The sequence below is a fragment of the Manis javanica genome, chromosome 12 (genome assembly GCF_040802235.1).
Source record: "Manis javanica isolate MJ-LG chromosome 12, MJ_LKY, whole genome shotgun sequence".
Taxonomy (NCBI): Eukaryota; Metazoa; Chordata; class Mammalia; order Pholidota; family Manidae; genus Manis; species Manis javanica.
In genome coordinates, this window is record NC_133167.1 from 46459610 (window position 1) to 46484509 (window position 24900).

General features: G+C 38.1%; 1 protein-coding gene across 2 annotated transcripts in view; it reads left to right on the forward strand.

Moving 5' to 3' along the window:
• SATB2 (SATB homeobox 2) overlaps window positions 1-24900 on the forward strand; it is a 178842-nt gene that overhangs the window by 115246 nt on the left and 38696 nt on the right. For both annotated transcript variants that reach the window (XM_037000381.2, XM_037000382.2), the window contains 2 exons: window positions 9398-9610; window positions 13781-13936. In XM_037000381.2, coding sequence (XP_036856276.2) covers window positions 9398-9610; window positions 13781-13936 — 369 coding nt within the window. The remainder of the gene's footprint in view (window positions 1-9397; window positions 9611-13780; window positions 13937-24900) is intronic.

The window sequence follows — 24900 nt, forward strand, 5'->3', positions numbered from 1 at the left end:
ACAGTTTTATAAGCTTTTGTCACTATATTCTAGCAAGGAGTGATTTCACACTCATCTCATACAGATAAATGGTCTCTGTCATCAGTAAGGACTTTCTTTTACCTCTAGTCAGTATGTCTCATTAGAGACCTGTCTTATTAAACTAGTCTCCCAAGTCTTGGGTGATGTTTACAATTAAAGAAGAATTTTTATAGAAGAAATACAAGGAAACACTAGCTGTAGGTCCTATTATTTATACTTTTGCCATTGCTTGCTTAAAGTAATAAAAGAAAATATGCAAGAGGTGTTCCTTTCATGGCCAGAGATTGAAACAATGACCGTTTGGCCTGTGGCTAAGTGCATGTTTGTTCAGATAAAGTGAATTACATTTAAAGGCCAGAAATGTTGTGAGAAATACAGAACTGAATCAATCCAAAGTCAGTTGGAGATCACAAAGTTGTTTAAATTCTATCTACATTTTTTGTACCTAAAATTATCACTGTAAACGACAGTATTTACTTTCAAACTTCTCTGATTGTAACAACTGGTAAGAAATACTTTTTCTATCATGAGCTGGATACATGCACACTCATACATGTGCACATAGGTATGTATAACTGTCTGAAACTCTATCTCATTTCCACCTATATCTTTATGTATCTGTGTATTTCTAAGGCAAAGCCTCCATGGGGAAAAAAAAAATCCATCATGAAACAATACTTGTATCATGTATGAGGCCCTCCAGTAATTTCCAGTCTATTTGATTGCATTTCATTATTAAAAAAGTGCTAAATTAACAGGATTATCCACTAATAATTATCACCCATGTTTAAAGACAGATGCAGACCAAGGCTTATTTTAAATGAGTACAAAGCAACTTGGGGAACAAAAATTATTTTACTTTTCTGAAGTATTAAGTGAGTATAATCTTTAGTGCTATCCTGAATGTCAATGTGGACATTTCACTTTACATAATTTATTAAATTTTTCTTTACATTCTCCTCTCCCCCAAATAATTAATTACCTACTTCCTAAAATTTATCTTTATATTTTCTGCTTTCTGTATGGGAGACATTTAGCAAACTGTAAATGAAAAGCTTTAATATTGATGTTAGTTCTGTATTTTTTTATCCTTTCACTTAAGAAATATTTAGTAAGCATTCACAGGCTGTGTTAGGCATTATAATGATGGCTAACACTTAATGAACGCTTAACATGTACCAGGTATAGTTATCTGCTCTCTAGGGAACCCTATGAGGAAAGTGCAATTACTATCTCAATTTTGCAGGTGAGGAAACTGCGATAGGGAGATTGATTAATCCTCCGTTTGGAGCCCAATTCTGAACCTGGCAATTCTGACTTCTGAACTCATAGTCATAAGCACTTCATTCTCAATCACTTCTGTCATAGAGCAGAGGATGAAGGATGCAATCCCTCCTTCAGGGGAGTGCAAGGAGTAAACAGACTTTATCCCACTGTGGTATAATAAGTACTGTCAAGTGTCACATGTATTATGTGAGAACAGATGCTTTTGACCCTGGAGGTGATTGACGTTAATGCAGAAATATTTCAGTGGGAAAAAATAATGTTTTATAACTGTTTGCAGGCCGAATCAATTTGTATGTTAATAGACTGCTTTACTTCTTGTATATGAATGCATTTGATACATTTGAGATATAAATATTCAATAATGTATGTTTTTGGTTTGTTTTGTTTTGCATTTGTAAAGGACTATTTTTGCCAATGTTTTGACAAAGTAGCCAAAGCTAGTAAATTTTTTGGGCAGTTTGCCAACAGTTGTTTCACAGAATACTCATGGAAACTAGGAATAACCAGGGCCCAGAACTTTGTGAATACAATAGTTATGGTGCCAGGTATTTAAGGTGTTAGTAGAAACCACATATGTGCCCAGAGCTGAGAACACCACTGGTAAAGTGTTTCCAAAGGGAACCTGTTCAGTTCTCTATTTGCTTTTGCCTTTTGGTGCTAATGTGTTTAAAAAATTTGGATGTAGATTGCACATAGCTCCCCATTCTAGTACTTAAGACTTTCTAAATATAAGGAGGGAAGGGATAAGGAGGAAAATGAGATTGGATTATTTAATTGCATCTATCATTGCATAGATTAGATAGGTAAAACATAGTCAAGTTGCCAGGAATCTGTTCTTGGCTAAGTTTCTCTATTGTACATGCTCAGGTATGGTTTGGATAAGGCGACTGCAGTTAAGAGAATGTAGACTGCTTTAATTTCAAGAATGTTCCATTGTACCCCCACTCACTTTGGTTTGCATACTTACTGTATTCTTATATGTCAGGTGGTACACCCAAAATTTTATGATATATACCTAGAAAGAAAGCTGTCTGTAAGAAGGTTTCACTTATTAATTGCAGATTGGAGGACATGGAATATTTGTTCTGAAGTGGAGTTTGCATGGCCCCACATTTCATTTTCCATTATGGTATAGTTTTTCGATACGGTTTTGTTTGGAAAGATCTTGAGAATAATATGAGTCAGGCTTTTAATATGTGGTCTGTCAGAGCCTGCTGCTGGCTGTTCAGCAAAGAGCACTTATCAGAAAAATGGAAAATATGCATTTGGTGCCTTTTTAGAACCCCTTCCTTTATATCCAATATACTGGTGCCTTCTTAGGCATTCCTGTATATTCCCAACTAGCCACTAACCCAAAATGTAGATTCTGCTCCAAAGCGTTTACTATATGTTAGGAGGCAGAGGTTTTAAAGTAGCACAATCTGAAAGATGATAAATATCATAAACACAAGATAGGACACAACCATCTTCATTCAGAGGAGTAATAAACTATTGCCAACTACAATGTGTATACATATGCAATATATACAGTCTTTTAGTGCATTTCAGAATACATTTCTACAACAACATTTGCCTGCAAATGGCACTTTTGTATTTGCAGAATGCATTTAATTCCCTTTAGTTGCTCAATTCTTATCCACCCCCATCCTACAAAAATGCTACATGCATAGGCTGTTTTTCCTAATAAAGAAACATTGTAACAAAAGAGAGGTTTTATTAAACTAATGTAATAACGACATTTTCTTTGAGGATTTAACACATCATTTTTAATAATAAAAATCAAATTGTCATTGTTGTGCCCTGTATACCTTTTATTCAAATCAGACTAAGTACTCTGGCTTCTTGGCTGAACAGTGCTCTGGGGGGTGAAGAACGGGGGGAGTAATTTTTAGCATTACACAAATGAATTTCAGCACTCAGTTTCATAGTGGGGTTGTAGATTATGAATATGGGACCCAGGGAAACCTGTTTATATTTGTGAGCAGAGGGGAAAATGCCTCTCAGGAGCATCTAGAAGGAAATGAGATTGGAGGTTAGGAGAGGGCTAATTCTGTTAAGTCTGCTTTCAAATGGTAGGATGTCAATACTTTATACAGCCATACGGCCGATATTACAACTTCAACTAAGTGTGCATTAACCACTGACAAGTAGGAGTTCACTTTGTCCGATTAGACTAGGAATTGGGTATTACCTGGTTTTCTTAAGAGATTACCAGGTTTTGACTGTCATGTCAGCTGGAACCAGACATTTCAAAATTGTGTGAAAATTAAGCACTGTATGAAAAATGAGCATGTGAAAGGGTCGTGAAACATGAAGAGTATCATTGGAGGGAACTTGTTTTTGGCTTTTGGTCTTTTTGTTTGTTTGCTTTTATTTCAAGGGAAGTATGTGATAGACTGCTCATGCTTAGGGTCAGGATGAAGGGTTGGCCCATGTGTGATAAGGCCCCTTCCATCTCTGACCTTCTGTAATTTTAATCTGTAAATTGGGGATATGTGCCTTTTAACTTCACTGACTAGTTATGACATCATTTGTTTAAAGCAATATACAATGATGAACTAAAATATATTTTCGGACTTAACATAGTATGTTAAGACTCATTCCATCCTTAAAGAGGTATAACTTGATTTCCAAAGAGGACCATCATAAAGAAACTTATATGCTATGTTCATACATCCAACAATGAATAATTAAAATATGTTATGAGGGGATAAGGCATATTTTCTCTAAAGTACCCAGTCTACTTGTTTCTAAAGTAGTGTCAGGCATATGGTTTTACTTTCAGCATAGCAGTAAGCAGTACAGATAAGCTATCTTTGGAATTTATCTGATATTCTGAAATCCACCTTTGTTCAGATTGGAACCCAACACTTTCAGACTATTTGCTTATATGACAAATGAGTATTTTGGGGGGTTGAATTATAAGAAATATGTGAACATTACAAGTTACCCTTTATACCTCCCACTTCAACTACCACAAACAGAAATACAATTTACAGAAATGAAATCAGTCTCTGGCTAGTTTGAGGCTTTTTCCAAAGAGAAGCATTGGGGTTTGGCTGGGCCAGTTTCCTCAGTACACACCTGGTGTACATCACTTTAAAAAATAAATTATGCCTCATTAAATTACAATTAAATGGAATCATGATCATTTGTTTTTCTGGAAGGAAAATGTTTTGCATATTGAAAGCCTAATTTGTTGCAGGTGACAAAAAGGCTGAACAGATTATCTAATATCACTTCATTTTGAGGGTAATATTTGCTGGTTAGTTAGTATATACTCCAGTAGTTCAGAATTATATTAATATAGACTGTATTATTTTCACTTCAGAGTGTCTTCTACCACTTGATCAGGTTTTGTACTCCTTTTTTTTTTGAAAGCTTTAAGGAGACAGAAACTTCTCTTGGAATTCTGTACTAGTCATGCTCTTTCTTTCTCAAATGTTCTAATACTGTCCAATTCCCCATTCATCCTCCCCCTTCGCCTGGTCTCGCCATTACCTCTATATCCACGTACGATGTGTATTTCAAATCCCAGCCCAGATATGTCTCACCTCTTTTAAAATGTTTTCCCAGAGTCCTGAAGCTGGCAACATTTTCACCCTCTTTTGAACTGAGATGGCACTAGTTCTATCTGAAATTTGAGACACTTGTCATCTTTTATGTTGTGATTCCATGAACCATCATACAGTAAACTCCTTGGGAGCAGAAACTCTGTCTTACTAATCTTTTCATTCCATCTTAAGCTTCATACCAAGTTGAAAATAAGAAATGAATTAATGGACCAATCTGTCGTTCTTTGGTAATGTGTACATTGAACTTGGGGGTTCCCTAGATAATAAGTGGGAAATATAACCTAATCATAGAGAATTATCAAAGGTTTGAGAGCTATAAGAATGGATTTCTGTTACAATCTGGTCAGTGGTGACCTTCACTGTTGCTGTCAGCCCTGGGCGGCCTGGAGAAGTTTGAGGGACTCAGGCTCAGCATTCCTAAAGCCCGGTTCAGGCTTGCATTCTCTTGCTGTTCTCCTAAAGGATAAGGAAAGGCCCAGTGAGTTTCTCCCCTGTCCTAGACAAGGCCTCAAGAACTCGTTCAGAAATTTGAAGTCAATATTATAGAGCCGGTCCTGGTAATGTTTAACAAACATTTCGGAGTATTGGCATGTATTTTGCACACTAACAATTAGGGGCAAACTATGTAAATTGTTGAAGAAATATGGAAACTATATAATGTAAATAAGAGACCTCACTGACAGAAATTGGAGGTTCAGAAACTGTAAGGTCATTTACTTTGCTACAGATAAATATAATTTAAAATACTAGAATAATATGTACATCAATTTTTCATTTTAAAAATTATCCCCAATTTTTTTTTTTTTGGTTTGTGGGAGGAGTTTATATTAGCAACCAAGCTAGATGCTATTATTTTATCTCTTGTTTTATGCTTTGAATTACTTGCGTTTATTGAATATTCTGCCAACCTTATATATTCTTTGCTGATGCTAGATATAATATGAAGCCTATAAAATCCTCCATTAAAAGTCGCGGGAGCAAGCAAGTTGGAGGTTCTTTTTGCCTGACTCCTTTCTTCAGTGACTTGTAACCCAAGAGCTATTGTGGAAGATGTCTTTCTACTCTGCGGAGATGTTCCCACTACTCCTTTTCAGTCAACACATTTCCTGCTCTTACATACCCTCAACTAACACTGTGGAGGGAATTGCTATTATCTCTCCCTAGTGAAGGCTCTGTTTCCTATGATGAGGAAAATACTTAATGACCACTTGACTCAATACTTGCAATATATTTTAATATGATTACTGATAGGAAAGTTTAATAAGCAATATCCTGGTTAATTTATTAACTTCCCTCAGTTTTCACATTCTCAATATTCATGACCTTTCTACTCATAAAAGTACTTCTTTTTTGGGAGGCCCAGGTGCCATGCCACATTCTCTACATCTCAGGCTTGCTTAATGGGAATGTCCAAGTGACACCTCCTGCCTGGCTGGTTGATAATTAAAATGCCAGACAGCATAGTGCAAGGGCTTTAGAAATATTTATGTGAGATAAATTATTAATTTATGTTCTAGTCAAGGCAGTTTCAACATGATAAACATTTACTTACCTTGATAATTAGATGGGGTGATTTGTGGTGTATGTATGTTATGCCATAGAATTTCTTCAGATTTTTTTCCCCGTTATGATTTTCAATGAACTGAATAAACTTGCTTTACATTGCTAAGCCTGCAGAATTTGGACTGTAATTTTTACAATTGCAGTTTAAATCCCTGTTAAGAGCACATAAATAACCAAAATGAACAAGGATGGACAAAACAACTGAAAATCTTATTTGTGCCCACCACTTAGCCACTTGTTATTGAAAATCTCTGAGCTCGAAAGAATCTGCTTTGGGACCATGGCTGCACAGATGAGACTTTAAGTAAATAATTTAGAACAGTGTTCTCATTCTCTGGCGCAATACATGGAGTCGGTGCTCGCCACCTTGTTGGTTTGAGACTTTTATCTTCAATTAGGCAAATGAAACAGAGGCAATAGTATATTCCACCAGTCCTTTAAAATACAGATATTGTGTTTCACTCACTTCAGAAATGATGCCGATGTGCAGTCATTTACAAAGATGCTTTGTCTTGATTTTTCTTAGAGATGAATTTGGTTTCCTATAAGATTGTCCAACATGTGAAAAATGCAGGAGAAGGAACTCCACAATTTCAATGTAGGAAAAAGTGTAAACCCAGTCAAACAAGAAACAAAAACATTCTATACTTCAGAGTGATTTTTTTTAATTAATTAGGAATTAGCAAACATATGATTTCTAACCTGGCCCAGTAGGACAATAATTTTTTGTTAATTCACTGTTTTGTGTACAATCTTTGCTATAATAATGTACTTTACAACTTAATAAAAATAATTTCGTGGAAGAAGAATAAGTTTACAGACTTTGCCTTTGAGATCCCTTAAGTATAGTCACAATAACTAGCATAAAGAATATATCCATGTAGAGGCTAAATGCCTCCAAATTTGGTAGTCTTGAGATGTATTAAAATGCTTAAGTTATTTATGAGAGAAAAAAAGACAGGAGGAGGAGGAGAAAGAGAAGACCAACTCATTATTTATGTTCAGAGTTCATTAAAGAAAGCTCAGAAAATATTAATCTTCATGTCTTATTGGTATTGGAAATTGGTATTGATTTTAAATCCACATCCCTCTTCTGTTATTAATTTGGAGATTTTTATCTCAGAAACAAATCTATTATTAGTATTTCAAGTTGCTTAGTGCAAGTGGTGTGTAGGATAATTTAAGGCAGAACTGACTTTTAATTTCAAAAAAAGAATGAGTACTTGGATGGTATAGCATTTTCTGGAAGACAAGTATCTCATTTGTTGCTTCTAAAAGCATGATAAAAAATCTGGGTTTTCTTAGAATCATTTTTATCACTAGGGTATTTTTACATATACACCCTACTTTGTCCTTTCCTTGGGCATGCACGCACACTAACACACACTGATGCACACCTGTTAACATTTCTTCTAGCTTCATTGTATGGTATATTTTATCCTCATTTGTAAAGACTTCTCTAATCAAAGTAACATGGTACCCAAGTTGCAGAACTGTCAGGTGGCATACTGCTTGTAGGTTCCTCTTAACCAGATGGTCTTACGTGACATTTTGAGTGGTGATTACCTCCTTGGAGGGCTGATAACTGTGTGGTTCACTAAGTGACATTTGCTTTACTATATTATTTAAATGCGTTAGTTTTTAAAATTGCCTGCCTTGTCCTGAAGATTTCTGGCCAACCAGAGTTGGTATATTCCTCTTGCATCTAGTGCCTTTTATATTTAAACCATATATTACAAATGGATAGCATTTCCTTTGCATTAATATTCCCCTCAGTGGAAATGTCTTTGGCATCTACTTTTCATCTGTTCTAAGATACTGAGGTTACCATCTCTGCTCTTCCTGGGGGATAACTGTAGGCCCTAATCTCATACTGCCTGGAGAAGGGATGTTAGTTAAGAATGTAAAGTGATGCCCTGTGTGGTAGTCTAACAAGTGTGCAGAATGGAAATGGTCCTGCATTTACCCAAAGTAGTTTAGTGTTCCAACTGAGGTCTCTGGCCCTTTTCTTGAGTCCATACAATTTTTCTCTAGACATGTCAACATTTTCCTTTTCATTGTGAATTCTCTGACACCAGCAAACATGAAAGCACTAATTTCCTGTTTAAAGCTTTGTTTGGATAAGTCACACATTTAGAAAGGATCTGAGCCTGTCATGGCATGTCTCAGTGTATGCCCCAGCCTCTCACTGGATGTGACTGTATTTCCATCGCTTCAGTGGTGGGATTGGCACTTCCCTCATGAAGGCATCTTGTAGAAAGGTTTGGTTGCCCTCTGGTTCATATGCAAGGGCACCAACTATGTGTGAACTGAGAAGCTATCAGAGGGTTAACACTATTTCCTTTAATATAACTATTTCCTGTGTGTGTGTGTGTGTGTGTGTGTGTGTGTCTCTCTCTTTCTCTCCTTTTTTTTTTTTTTTTCCCCCTTAAGAAACATCTATACTGAAAACAGTGGCCGGTCACACAGAAATTCAGCCAAACTTTTTTTTTTAATGTCGATGTAAATCTCCCATGCTGTTTAAATGTCGGAACTAAATTTACCAAACTTGGCAGATTTGTAAAGCTGAGCAGGACTGCCAAGTGTTCCCAGTTTCAAGCAGAGAGTTCTAACAGTTCCTGAAATACTTGCAGGAGGCACCTGGTGGTAATTGCAGTTTCACAATTCTTCCCCAGCGCCTACCTTGCTAGCTGGCATCTTTATACCCCAATGATAATCACAGCGATGATAAAGTGTCAGAATAGAACGTCCAAAATAAGGCACAGCCCCCGGAAAGCAAGCACATTCCTACCAAATCTTCCTGCTAGAGAACCCTCAGGAATTGGATGGAGGTTCCTGACATCACAGCCAACTGGTTACACCACACAAATACAGGGGGAGAGGGGTGGGCGAAGGGAACCACATACACCTGCAGTTACGATTTGGCCTAATTGTTTTTTCCCTTTAATCAGGGATTGTTGTCTGAGATTCTGCGTAAGGAGGAAGACCCGCGGACGGCCTCTCAGTCTCTTTTAGTAAACCTGAGGGCCATGCAGAACTTTCTCAATCTGCCGGAAGTGGAGCGGGACCGTATATACCAGGACGAGAGAGAGCGCAGCATGAACCCCAACGTGAGCCTGGTCTCGTCGGCCTCCAGCAGCCCCAGCTCTTCCCGAACCCCTCAGGTGAGATGTTCACTTCACTGACTTTTTTTTAGTCTTTGCCTTGGAAACGTCTTGCCTTCAGTGATACTACTGTGTTTTCCCTTGAAAACTAAGAGATAATTCAAGGATTTCTTAATTCACTGAACATGTTGGTGTGAGGCTATTAACCAAAGAATAGTGGTTATCCTTTACTATATCATATGCCCTTTTTATCCTTTTGGGAAAGTCCCATTTTTCCACACATGGTGAAGTGAGAGGGCAGGAGTGGGTGGGGAGGGAGGCTCTAGGACGTCTATGTCCAGCTGCTTGGTTGTCCAAGAAGGGGTTAGGGGATTTGTGTTAAAGCTGAGTTTGCGTAGCAAGCACACTGCTTCTCCTTAAACTGTACATTTATATGGATAGGGGATAGGAGAGTTGGGGCAGGAGACAGAGCAGTCCAAGCTTTATTCAGTGTGAAAAAGACAAAATGGGGGAGAAACCTGTGTGTGGTGTAAGTGTGCAGCTAGATCAGAATGACTAGGAGATCACTCTGTGATCCCTTAGAAAGTGGTGGTGGAAAGGTAGGCCTGAATTATTTTCGTTCCCAGGGTGATCTCCCCACGGGACTGTGTGACTCAGCTCTCTCCCTCCCTTCTCCATGCTTTTAAAGCATTCTGTTCTCAGGTCCTCCTGCAGATGCATACATCTAGCAATGCTGTGTGCTTCAAAAGATCCTAACTGAAGGATCAAGGTTTCAAGTCAGCCAAGAGTCATTTCCAATTCAGATCTGAACCCATTGATTTGTAAGCCTACTTCCGATTTCCCCTAAACTTTTACTACTCAACAGATTTACTACCCAATGGATTTATGACAAAGCCATTTCATTAACTGTTGCTAGGTTGTTGGCAAGTTCCATCTCAAAACAAATATTTAACAGGTACACATTTGTACAAATCAGAAAAATGGGTACTTTGAAACCAGAAATTTTCTTGCTTTGCTACTATAATTTTGGTTGTATGAGTTTCTTTTCTAGTAAGTTCCAAGGAACTGATTAAGCATAGAAGCAGAATTTTATTCTAGTAGAAATATTTGAACTTTTTCAAATACATCCATTTTCTCACACATATTAACACATTTTCCTTCTTCACTCTGCAATGGATTTTTAATTGAAGATCATTTTCTATCATGCACTACCAGATTGTAATACTTACACTTTAGTGAATTTTGAGTTTTAGTTGCTATTAAACCAAAATTGAGTCTGTTGACTGCTTAGTTTGGATGAGTATAACCAAGCTTTTTTTAAAATTTGGGGCTTACATATTGAGCTCTTGAGTTGAGTGAGTTGTTAACTTGCACTAATATTTACTTTTATTAAATTCAGCAATATTTTTGCCACTTTTGAATCCCATTAAAGCATTATACGAGAGTCCAGCCATGCTTCATGGCCATTAAATCCAGCAACTCTTCTCAGAAAGTCACTTCGACTTGTTAGAAAATAACACAAGCCTGCATGTTTTGTTATTCACTCCTTTGTAATATTTTTCTAACAAGATTATATCTCAGGCATCTTTTCAGAGACCTGATAGTTTTTAGAGCCAGATGAATTTATAAGTCCATGCAGGGTCAGTATTTTGCTTTATCAAAACAGCAGAAAGTCCCATCTCGAAAATTCCTATGTAGAAGTGCCCCTTAGGGACAAGAATAATAGGGTGTGATCATCTAATTTCACAGTTTTGAGATTTCTAAAAATAAATATAAAATGTTTTTCTCAAAATATTTTTGAGAGTATAGTCATGGCACTGGCATTTGTACCTTCTCTAGAACTTTTACTCTTGAGAAAGGAGAAGTTATTAAAGTTTTTAAAGACACTTCATGATTACCTACTTACTCAAACTTCTTTATCACCATATCTCAGTAGGAAAGATCCATAGTACAGTAAAGTTTTCCTTGAGAGATCAGCTGTTAGAGGAGTATCCACTGATGAACCTTTCAGTTGGAGTCTACAGTCTAGAACACTCAGGCAGTCCTACATGGGTGCAGGGAGATTGTTTTCCAGGCCACGTCAACACTTTATTATTGGTGTAAAACAAACTGAAGGAATTTCAAATTTAAAAATTAAACCTCCAGAGTCCCTTTTCATAATCCTTCCATTGCCTGTATTTCTTGAGGCACTTCACAATAGCAAACCAACACTGTAAGGATAAGGGCGATCATTTATCGAGCACTGACTGTGTATCAAGCATTTTGCCTGAGTCTGATCTTCCTCATTTTGAGTTGTCATCCCCACTTTACAGATGAGGAAACTGAGCTTTGGATGGGTTAATAACTTGTGTAAGGTCACATGACTGATGGCAGAGTTGGGATTTGAACTCTGATTATTCTGATTCCAAGGCTTTAGCTCCTAACCATAAATCACAGTGCCTTGAGGGGTTTTGCTTTAGCCCCCAGGGTTCCAGAGAAGATTTGACCAGTCAGGTAAGATGAGATTGTCAGTAAGGTTAATGATGAAACCTGATTTAAGAAAGACAGAAGTGATCTACCAAAGTATGAACTTAACTGGAAAAGCACTGTGGGTTAACTAGAAATTCTGAGAAGAAAAGGAGTTTCTTGAAAAAAAATGACAGAGAATTGGATTATTATGGGAAGATCCAAACTGGAACACAAGAAGATATCTGTAAAAACAGTACCCAATAAAAAGTAGAGATTTTGGAGATAGGATAGCCGTGGCTCCAAGCCTACGCTTTGGAGGTGGAAAGACTTGAGTTCAGATCCTCGTTCTGTTACTTGCTGCTGCACGTTGGTCCAGCAAGTTAAGTATCCTCTTTATCTTCAGTTGTTTTCATCTGCAAAATGAAAACAATAATGTCTAACTTAACAGGTTCTTAAAAGAATTAAATGAGAAAACAAAAGTACAACACTTCCTGGCGTGCCTGCCACATAAAAAGTACTGCATATGTTATACTTATTATTATTTTGCAGTGATTAGGAAATACTATGAGACAGGGAGGCCACAGGAGAAGGGTTCTTTGGAATTCTCAAATTCCAGTGACTCAGAAAAGTCACTGAATGCTCTTAGAAATCAAAGCTTTCATGGAGACTTTGGACATTTGCTCCAGCTTCAAGCCATCATTGAGAATGGCCCTGTGTGGTCCAGACTGCATGCTGTGTGTTTCCCCAACCTGCCTACTTACTGCTTGATCTAAGAGGGTAAACAGCTCAGTGCACTAACAGAGGAAAAGTAGTGATTCAGGGACAACTGTCTTGGTTTGAAATTCTAGAGTAATGGAGGCAAAAAGAAAAAAATCCAGGTTAGCCCAAATCAGGGCAGCCATGCTCAGGAGCCCATGCAGCACGGGGACTTTGCCAGGAGCCCTGCCAGTACAGGCACCCAGGCCCCTCTCGTTCCACACCAGCGAGAATGCTCCGACAGTCTTTTGGATTAAGTCGATGGCAAGCATTTTAGGGTGATCGTAATACCCAAGAAGTACAGACATCTATATTGTCCTTCATTTGTCTCTGAAGCTGATGGGAAATCATTCAATTAAAACGAACACAACAGAATACATAAAACCACAATATGAGTTTAAGGAAATGAAAATGGCACATCAAAGGCATTCTGAAGCCTAGTTTGATGAAATGAAATTTTGTTTCATTTCCACTGATTTCCTAGGTGAAATTAGGTGACTGTCTGGATAGCATAATGATGGTAATGATGGGAAAACATACATACTCGAATGACATATGTAAAGCTTTAATAAAGAATGAGACTCAGAGGAGTGCATTAAATTGAGTAATAATTTATTATTTAGAGACCTCTACCCATTCACTGGTTTTTTTTCTGGAAGAATTGGCTCTTCCTCTAAGGTGTGTCATTTTTAGAAAGAAAAAGGTAACTGTGTGTGTCCTGCATGCTTGTTTTGCAGTTAGGGGATCCCTTAGAGTTTGGTGCCCAGAGTAGCCATCCTACCTGTGAATGGTCTAGGATGCTGTGAGGGAAAGAACAGGGTTGACGGGACTCTGCATGTCCTATAGGAATGCACTGCAATTATTTCCAATCACAATTAACCTGATTAGAATAATGGACAGGAAGTGTCCCTTTGTAGCTAATGCAGTTTGGCATCAGTTGACTGAAATCCTTTGATAATTTCTGCACAGATGGCTGGGCTTGAATGCAGCACTTTTTAAATTATTATTTTCATGGTCTCTTGGTAGGCCAAAACCTCGACACCGACAACAGACCTCCCCATTAAGGTGGACGGCGCCAACGTCAACATCACAGCTGCCATTTATGACGAGATCCAGCAGGAGATGAAAAGGGCCAAGGTGTCTCAAGCCCTGTTTGCCAAAGTGGCTGCAAATAAAAGTCAGGTGAGTGGTTTTTAAAAGAGTAAAAGCAAGGGCTGGACTCAGACCATTTTCCTCCTCCCCCCCATAAAAGTACATCTGTTCCTATAATAATAATAACAATAATAATCCCTAGGGAACCTGTCATGTTCTGCCTTTTGCTTTACGGTTTGCTTTTATTCCCATTGGAGTTCAAAATAGTGTCTAAGTCAAAACCCAGATTTTTTTCTTTTAAAGAATTTCTCTTTTCAAAAAGAGTCAGCCTCAAATGATTTCCCTTCTAGTTCTGAACAAAATGTACCCTTTAGAATTTTTTTAAAATTATTTATTATTTATTTATTGGCATTTGAGCAAAACTTAAATTAGCATCTTTCTGAGACCTAGTTCCAGCCAGGTCTCATCACCTCTCTATTCCCGCCAGGGGAATGGCTGAGTTGTTACAATAACCACTTTTTCCCAGCCCCAGAGACACCTTGCGATGTCAGGTGTTTCTTTTATGTGTAGAATACAGTTGTTTATCCAGGAGAAAACACATGTGGGGGAGTCCAGAGCCAGTGCTAAAATCTTTAACAGAAAAACATAGCTGCCTATCCAGTCCAATTTTTCAGAGTGCCGGGATTGTGGAGAATGGAATGCTCCAGGGAGAAGGGTAGACAGATGCTTAGGTTTTTTATTTCTGAAAGCAGCAACAGTTGATGGGATCTACTATCTGTTTCAATTCATTTAAAGGGAAAACTGCTGCCCTTTTCTAGAATGGGTTTTGTTGAGGTGCTTACTTATTTATCCCTAGGATAAACAATCACCCAGTGCAGGGTGGAGGAAACACAAATTAGCAGAAGCATAATTTTGAGAGTCCTTTGATTGTGAGCCTGATTTCCTCTGTGGCCTTGCATGACAAATGTTTTCATCCCTATGTATGTAAGTGGTAAAATCGGCCTTCGTCTCCCTAACAGATTGTCTGTTGTGTGCTATAAGTAAGGAAGTTACTGATTATTGTATTAAACAAAGAAGTTTTCAATGAAAATTAAGTTTGTAAAATGGTAGATAGTTAAATACTATATTTAGACTGATTACATGGATTCGGTATTAGCCTTTTTTACCTGTAGTTGTGCAATAATAACCTGACTTAAGTTACTTTTCAAATGTTAATAAAAGTAGTAGAACATCAAGGAATTTTGAAGAGGATTTGAATACTTGTTTCCCTTTTCAATCTCAATGTAGTAATTTTTCCAGATTATTCTTACTCTTGCTCATCAGTGTAATCATTGAAATACTGGTTGCTAAGACATGATGTCCAATCTTAGTATGAAATACATGAAAAGAAAATACTATAGAGCCTTCTTAAACTGTTAAATGCATAAAATCCCATGTACCACATGGCAAAATATAATGAGAGTTGGAGCTGTTAAACGAATAAAGCTGTTAAATGCATAATGCCACTTGGCAAAACTACTGTGCATTTAATGGTTTTCCACTGTGTAATAAAGGACATATGTGGTGAATGTGCAGTGAGTATAAAAGCTACACAATTGATTTTGCAAACCTGCCCCTTAGATGTGACTTGATGTAAATATTCAAAGTTTCACTTAGTCTTTCTTTCACAAGCAGCTTTTGAGAAAAGCTGAAGCCCACAGCCTGAGAACTTGATGCAAAATGCCTGTCATCTTCCTGTTGACTTGGCACCATGACTTCTGGAAATAGTGATGCCTCCAGCCTCCCAAAATAATTCAGGTGGCTGACTGAGAGCTCTTTTTGCCAGTCGGCACACACGTGGCTCTCCAGATTTTCAGTGCCTCCTGAAGAACTCAGTAGCCCTGATTTTGTAGAATCTGGAGGAAAAGGTAGTTCTGGGAATTCAAATGCTGAAGGGTGAGACTGAGCCTAAGTAGAGATAAGGCGCTTTGCAGTTTTTTCTTTTTTTATTGGGACAATGATCTCTTCCTCATTTATGAATGGGGACCTTACTGTAAATAACTGGATTGGCAAATCAGGTGTTAAGGTTTTTTAAAATGGTACTGCCAAGCAAAATAAACTCAGCTGATGATGTTTCAAAGGCAATTTAACATAAGATACTCTTTCCATTTTGTTGAAGTACCAGAATTTGCTTCATAAAAGCTCTATTTAGGGAAATCAATTACATGAGTTGGTTCCTTGCTCATGTATTTGATGCGTATCCACAAGGTATGTGGGGGGTGGGGCGGGGGGGCTAACAGTGAGACTTTGGCCAAAGTACATAGCCTCTCCAAGCTGTAGTGGGCAGTGGCCACATCCTCGTCATTATATCATGCAGACAGAGAGAACAAAGGTTTTCTCTCCTGCATTCCCTCTCCTCCCCTCTATTATGTTTCTTTGGTGGGACCAGATGTTCTTGGAATGACTGAGGAGTCAGATGAGTAGAAGGGCTCTGCATTCTCTTGGAGGTGAAATTAAGAGAACATTTAAATAGCAACTCTTGCGAATTGGAGTAAGCTTGGAGCCTTGAAGGCCCAGTTCAGATATGCACAGTGGCCCCTTCCCTTCCATTTAAAATTTCTTTTAAATTAGAAATGAACAACTCATTGGTGTGAATTGCTGTCACCAGCTCTTAAGAATGATGCCTAACACTGAGTGTTCTTAGGCAAGTTTTGACCGAGGAGTAGGAAAAAGAAAGGACAATTTTAGAGAGATTAAGGGTGATGGGCAAAGATGGTTCTTAAGAGCTGTGTTTAGGGACACAGTGGGAGTGGCGGGGGGTGGGTTTAAAAAAGGTGCTGAATGAGTGACCAACTTCTGCAGTTTTGCCCATGGTCCAGTTGGTGAAAATACATTGCTGGGAAGTATGTGTGTGTCTCCTTGGTGCGTGGGTATGCATTTGTCAGATCGTAGACCGTCTTTCTCCAGTTCAGCTCCAGATCCTTTGTCACGCATGGCTTGTCTATCAGTCAGTTTCACTTAATGTCTCCTACCTGACCCTGTTCCTCTCTTCCTGGGAAAGGACTCAAAGATGGAAAATCAGAAACATAAACAAAGAGGGAAAGGTATGCTTATGCATTTTTCATCTTTTATTTTTCCTTCATTTCCAATTTAGGATCAATTTTAGTTTCTGTGTATGTAGATTTGGAGGATTATCTTCTTTTACTTTCTGTAGAATATTCAGGTTGTGGGTCTTCATGGGATAGGATGCACTGTGGTCAGTATTGTCCTCTGTGAAACTGGAGTGAGGGGTCCTTAATAGGAGCCATAATGTAAAGTCATATAGGACATTTTGTCAAGTCAAAGACATTTGTAAAGTCAAAAGGCCACTAGGTGATGAACACCCCAGCATGCAGTGCATGGCCACAGGAACTGCTTGTCCCTCAAGAGCTTCTTGTAACCTTTCCATCCTTCTTTCTTACATTCTGTAGGGTTGCTTTCCTCCCTTCCTCACCAGCTGCAGCTTATTCCATGTGATCTGGGGAGTGGAAGTTCAGAGGAAGAAAACGCAGTAACCCACTGCAGTCTCCAGGGCTGGCCATGTGCTTTGTGACAGCATCTTCAGCCACATTTCTTTTCATTGACATCAACTGCCCCTTTTCCCAGACAGTAATTCATTCTTTCTCTCATATCCTGCTCTCTTCTCTTTATTACAGTTTATCATAGTTCAGCTTATAGAATGCTGAGGATGATCTAAAGTTGGTTGTCTATTGAAAGGAGAATGAGTCTGTCTTTATGATTTATATACCCAAAGACCCAATTCTACATATGTGGCTATTGTTTCCTACTGGGTTTGGGTGCAAATAAGTGGGTAGAAGGATGGGAAGCAGCTTGTTTTAATCTCTGTTCTCCCTTGCGCCCATTAAAAAATAAACAAACAAACAAATGAATCAATCCTTAGAGGGACACTGGGTTTGCTTCCTTTTTTGGGGAATGGGGGACTTGCTTTTCATATTAGAAGGGTAAAAAAAAGCTGAGACACTGCAAGAAGAAACAGACTACCTTGAAAGGGCCAACCCTAAAGGCTGCAGGGATGAAAGAGAGTGGGGGGGGAGTGACTTGGGAATAAATAAGGACCCAAGAGGGGTGTCTGATGAGATGACAAAGGATATCCTTATCTCCACCAAGATTTAAAGACCTCTGCCAATCTTGGAGTTCCCCTCCCTGCCACACATGCCCTTTCCCCGGGCCCACAAGCTGCAGGAGTTCCCACTAGCATCAGGCACAGGAGAGTCCTCACTCCTTCTGTATACAAAAGCAGGAGAGGGAGGCATGCTCATCATCCCACTGCACCTGGGGATGATGTCTTCTTGGTCTCCAATACACAATTCTGAAACTGGCTTACCCATAGAAGCTATAGTCTCCATGTCCATTGGGTTTCAGTATGTTCTATGCTTCATGTACATTAGGATTAAGTACATTTTGTGTAGTGACCTTATCACCAAAAAAAAAAAAGAAGTAGTATTCTGAGTTTCTACCTACTGACTTAAAAAATTGTATTCCTAAGTAGAAGACTACTTATGTTTTAGGTGTAGATTACAAGCTCAGATTTAATGGGCATTCCTCTTTATCATAAACTCTCTCCTTTTATATGGTCTGTTTGCTTAACAGGCTAAGTGTTTTAAAACGTACAGTTGTCCATGGCAGGTCCTTTTAAAATAAAGACAGACAACTGTACATAAAGAAAAACAATGGATATATTATTTTTGTTTGTTTCTTTCCTTATTTTACTCTTCACTATTGGAGTTTATATCATATTCAGTATATGTGCTAACATATTTTCTTCATTCAATCATTGGTTACTATATTAATCATTGCTTTTGTATATCTTCTTAAAATGTTCCAGGCACAATTTAGTCATACATTCTTTTTTAAGAAAAAGTTACATTTTATGATTACTTAAATAATAGTATCCTTGTTTTAGAAAATTCCAAAAATGAAGAAAAGTTTAATGGTGCAAACATGAATTGCCTGTAATTTCACAGTGCAGGGATAGTTACTATTAACATTTTAGCCTTTTCTTTCCAGTGTGTGTGTGTGTGCGCACAAGTGTGCACATTTATATCCTAATTGAGATCATACTGTACAATGCGTAATTATAAGACAAGTTAAAACTACAGTTCTCTTTCTAAGGCCACCTTTTCATGTAGGAGAGTACATTTACAAAAGAGATAACATTATCTTTAGTCTCACTTTTAATGCCTTTAGAAAATAATGCACAAGGGTCCAAGTTTTGCCACCCAGCACAAAAAGTGATTTGGCATTTATCTTATGTGTCGTTAAGTTCCCTTTATGGAGATTGCTCTGCTGGGGCAGGGCTAGCTCAGACTATTGGAAGTAGATATTTAGCTGCCACATCTCTCTGTGGAAAGAGGGACAGAATCCAGCCCACATAATGCCCTGTGTAAAATGAGTTGGTGGTCTCAGCCACACTTCTAGTGGTTTTGCTTTTGCCGTCTTGTATCGCCTGTAAGGCAGATCGTAAGGCAGGCTAAAGCACGGCATGTGGCCTTGCCTGAGGAGCTGCCTCTTCCTCCCGGACAGCTTCCTTGGGAACCGGCAGTCATTTTGGCAGCCTATCAAGGAGCAGTTTCTACGCTTGTCAACTGTGTGGTGTGTACTTCAGTTTCAGGGCAGTCCACCTAATTCAGATGAGAAAGACCAGTATATTTACACTGCAGTCACCACTGAAAAATATTTATTACGCTAAGTAGTGAAAAAATTAGATTTGTCCACACTCCCAAATGTCAGACTAAGTAGGCTGTCAATGCAATGATGGTTAAGTGTCCACTTGAACCCTCATTCTCTTTCTTTTTCCCTCAACATAATCTCAAAGGATTCGATTCTGAGGGATTATTGGCAGAAATTCCCTCCAGATCTGGCTTTATATCAACCTCCTAGTAGGGTGGTGGTTCTTCTTATTACGCCCACAATTAATTATATTAATGTTCATGCCCTAAAACTAGTTTTTATGGGAGCCCTTAGTTAGATATCAATGAAGATTAACCATGAAGTTTATATGCCGTTCTTAAAATGTAAGATACCTTCACTCATTGTGAAAGTTTATGTACTGTATTTAAGTACATCTTTATCAACTGCAGTAACCCTTGTGTGGTATTTTGCCTGTTCGTGACCTGGCACCTTTGAAACTTTACGTGCAACTTTGAAGCAATCAGGTTGACGTATTAAAGCCACCTCTCTGAACTCTCCCAGCCCTCTTTCTAAGGGAACATTGACTTAAACCAGGGTTCTTACAGTTGGAGAATGCTGGTGCCTATGAATGATTTCTACCACTTTACTGTAGAGACAGTTCCATCTTCCTCTTAGAGAGCATGACTAGGGTGAAGCAAGGCTAGGACATAGGGTGCAAAATTTAAGGAAGCACACACTTTCAGAGTGCACTTAGAGTTTATGCACTAGTCAGTTGTTTGCCTCACCTTAGGCCCAGCCCTGACCTTTCAGAAAGCCTTATTCCTTATTCCTGGTTTTCTGCTGTGCCTGTTTCCCCGACCCTGCACTCACAAGTTTGAGGCAGTTTGCCCAGTATATAGTATTATGTCATGGATATGCTACAATTGGGACCTGACTGAGAGACTTTTTGGTTGTTTTCTGCTTGATATTTTAGCCTAGTACATTTTGCTGTTAATATCTTTCTAGCATTTAAGTGGAAGAGTACAGAGTTCTAGGATCATTCATCTTTTTGACAAATACAGACTTTTTTCAGGTGTATGCTCCCATGTATGCACGTATGTATGTGTATACATATTTTTATAAAGTCGTACCAAATCTCCATACTATTATATAGCTATGTATACACCCCATGTATTTATGGTAAGGAGGGCAACACGGTTTGTGAAATCCTTTCTTGACTTGACCCTTCTCTAGCAGAGGCTAAGGACTTGTTCTGAAATAAAATCTTCATTACTCTCAATTACTGGTTCAATCTTTACAAATACATCCGTAGAAATGTGACAAGTATGCCCAGAGACAGCTTAAAATTGGTCCCTTTGAAAATACAGTTTAGAACTTAGTGTACAGTTTTGAAAAACAAAAAAAAAGCAGATCATTTTTACTTACCACATTCAAGGTATAAAATAATTAACCTTGAACTATAACCAAATGCTCAGTACAAATCTTTTTTCAGGTTTAGGTGACCTCCTCATCGGGGATTCACTGAAGCCCTTGGCAAGTCTCCCTTGCACTTAGCCTTTTATCCATTTCAGTTTTCTTGATTAGGTTATCTTGAATCATTAGGGGGGTTATTTATTTTAATAGACACTTATTGAATTCATGAAAAGAGAATTCGGTGACTAAGAAACAAGAGCTGAATATTATCTGGCTCATTTCACACTTCAGAAGAGTCTTAACCAGCTGAAGAGAAATCCTTTCACAGTTACAAAAGTTTGTTTGGGGACTTTATGTGCTTCCATTTAGAAAGCGAACTGTCTGTGGTTAATAATATGAATTTTCTTTTGAGACACTCAGAAAACATTTCCTTTTGGTTACATATGCTGACATTTTCTGTATTGAAGATGTGGGTGAGTAAATGGCCTTTTACATTTCTGTTGCAAGATGCCTTGAGTCATTCTCCTGAAGAACTGTTCACTTGCCGACTTACTCATTCATTGTAGTTCCTAGAGGGGCAGAGAGGGTGGGAGCTAGTTACTATGTATGTTGAATTCACTGTCAGCTCTGTGTTAGGCACGTTACAATAGTAATGGCTGTGACAAGGCACTGCCTTCAGGGCAAGTGCAACCTTAGTGAACAGGAACAGTGGAGATCAGGGCAGGCTGTGAACTTGTGTTTGTTGCTAAGCATGCCCTGGTTTGTATTTGTTATGAAATACTACAAAAACTAGGAAATTTGTCACAAACATAGAACTTTTTCTTGCTTTTTAAAGAAAAAATATGAGCACTGGAAGAAGTTGAGTCATTGCCAGTGTCCCAGGGTAGGAAAACAAGTAACTTAGTGCTTATTTAGTAACTTAGTGACATTTCAGTACCACGGACAGGAACCCCACGCTTCCTGTCTGCTTCCCCTCCCCCATCACTTATATATAACGTTTGAAGTAGGATTCAAACCTACATCTGATGGATTCCAAGCTTGAACAGTCATCTGTATTATTGTTTTGTGAATGAGCTCCTTGGTGCTTTTTACATTCTGTCTTTGTTATGTAGTTTGGAGGATATGTTACTCATTTATTGTCCACTTGAATTTTCTAAACCTTTAAAATTTTTTATAAGAGAAATAGATACTGCCGTTCATTTATTTTTAATCCAGGAGAGCTTCAAAAAAATCTTCTCATGTGAACAGCAACACACACACACAGAGAAAAGGAAATGGTTAAAATAATAACAGGCTTTTAAAAATGGTTGCTATAGTTTGGTGCTTATGATATATGTCATTTTTTCTTTTTTATAGAATGAAAATTCCCAGAAGCTTATAAAGTATGTATTTTACCAATACCAGGCCAGTGTGGGTCCTAATTTTACTACGAAAAAAGATGTCTAGACTAGGATAAGTGGTATTCCTGACTTTATCATACTCTTCTCCCTAAGGACTTCCTGTTAGGAAGGAAAAAAGGGAGAAAAAAATGGAAAGAAAGAAAAGTTAGTTCTTTGTCTTAAAACTTAAATGCCTTCCATAAGTCCATGGCCCATAAGAATAAGATGAAATTTTTTTGCATGAAATTTTTCTGACATCCACCCCATTTCTTTAGCCCCTAAAAGTTATTTCTGAGTCCAAGATGTGATCGTTTAAAAAGTCCCAAAATTTGCTGATAATGTTACCTCTGCTTGGAATGTTCTTCTAACCACTTCCTCTGTGCACCTGATGAAATCTTTTTCTTTCAAGGACTACCTTACATGCATATTCTCTATGATGATATTTTAACTGACCTGACCTTCATAGTCAGAATTACTGGCTTCCTTGCTGGTGATCTCAATCAGCCTTTTTAAAAAAAGTAATGACAATTAAATCATATATGTAACATACCACCACATTGCATGGCACACAGCAGATGGGTGCTCAGTATGAGATTATAAACTGGATTAATGTTCTGAGAGAACTCTGTCACTGTTTGCATTTATATAATGGGGTAAATTGAATCACCCCATTTTCTTTTTCAGACCCATGCATTAGCGTTAACATTAGCATTATCCCTTGAGTTATCCATTGCATTCCTCAAATTAGTGGAACAAAAAGTGTTAGGCTATATACAACTCCACAAGGGGCCGATGGGAAAACAAACCTTAGTACATCGACAGGATTGCTTCTGAGAACTAGTGTTCCTTTCCAACTATAACTCTTTGAATCTGAGGCTATAAAACCTCCCTCTAAGCTAATTTCTATACACGCTAATAATTTCAGTTCAATCTAATGAGCATTTATTGAGCATCTTTTATGTGCAAGGAACCACACACTCTGCTCGGAAAATGCCAAAATGAGTAAGAAGCCAACACTTTCTCTTCACCCCCATCAAGAAGCTGACTGTTCTGATGGGGATGCAGGCATGCCCACCCATAACAATAATACTCATCAAACTGTGAAATAGTATAAGCAAAATACTTTGGGGTCATGCAGGAGTGAGTGACCAATCCTTACAGGAGATCAGGGGAGACCGTGTCAGCTGAGCCTTGAAGTACAGCCTCTCATGGGGGGCAGTCAGGTTGAGTGTGACTCATTCTAGCCAAGGGAGTAACATGAGCAATACTGGCTGTGCTCAAACACTTGTAGTACACTCTGCCCCAGTTTTGCCGTACTGAAAAACTAAGCTGACTGTATGAATCTTCAGCCTGCCTTTGGTTAAAATGTACAACCAGACTAAAAGAAAAATCACAGATAGGTATGTATCCCACAGTTGATGCATGGAGATGGGAATATACCGCAGTTCAAAGCATGGAGATAGGAATATAGCAATCATATTCAGGGACTGAATAATTCACAGTGGTTGGAGAACCAGGTCTATAGGGGAACTGATGGGAGATGAGAACATAAAGGAAAAACGGCAAATTGTGGTTCTTATTGTTGCCTTTGAACTAAAGTATCTCATTTAAATAAATCATTATTAAAACTATCACTTTACTAAAAGATAAATTATGGGGTTATTATTCACCTTCCAAAAAGAAATAATGGCACGTTTCTTCAAGTATTAAGTATTATTCTTAATACATTTACAACATGATTTGCTTTGTAAATTTAGATTGGCAAGCAACTTTTCAGGAACATGTGGATTGTAAACAAACTGTATTTTGACTGGTGTGAGTGTTGCCTCACCTGCATAGTTGGAAAGGATGGTCAGAGTTGTTTTTTCTACGGAGGGAAATATATTTGTTTAAGAGGCAGATGAGATGGCTAAAATGAGATGTTAATAAATATTATTTGCTTATGCACCAAATGCTTGGGAATTCTTTAACCACTGATTGCAAGGATGCAAACTTTAAACTTACAGTCCTTCTCTGGGTTCAGATTTTGAAGGTGAAAGAGTTTTAATCATAAATGCCTTGGCATCATTACACTTTAGTTCCATGTATATTTTCCTATGAAATTCTAGATACTCCTTGTATATAAAAAATTATTTTGAACATATTTTAGACTCACAGGAATGTTACAAAACAGTACAGTTTCCATATATTCCTCCCTTAGCTTCCCTTAATGGCAACACCTTACATCACCATTGTGCTGTTATCAAAACTAGGAAGTTAACATTGTCTTAATGCTATTAACTAAACTAAAAATTATTCTAATTTCAGTGGGTTTTCCACTAATGTCCATTTTCTGTGCTAAGAGCCCAAACAGTAGCCCTATTGCATTTAGTTATTATTTCTCCTGAGTTTTCTGCAATCATGACTGTCCTCAGTCTTCCCTGTTTTTTTTGTTTGTTTGTTTGTTTTTTTAATGACCTCCCACTTTTGAAGGGTACTGATTTGTTCTTTTGTTGAACATTTTTCAGTACAGGTTTGTCATCATTCAACTGAGGTTATGCATTTTTATCAAGATCAACTCAGTATGTAGTGTCCTTTGAAGGCCGTGGTACC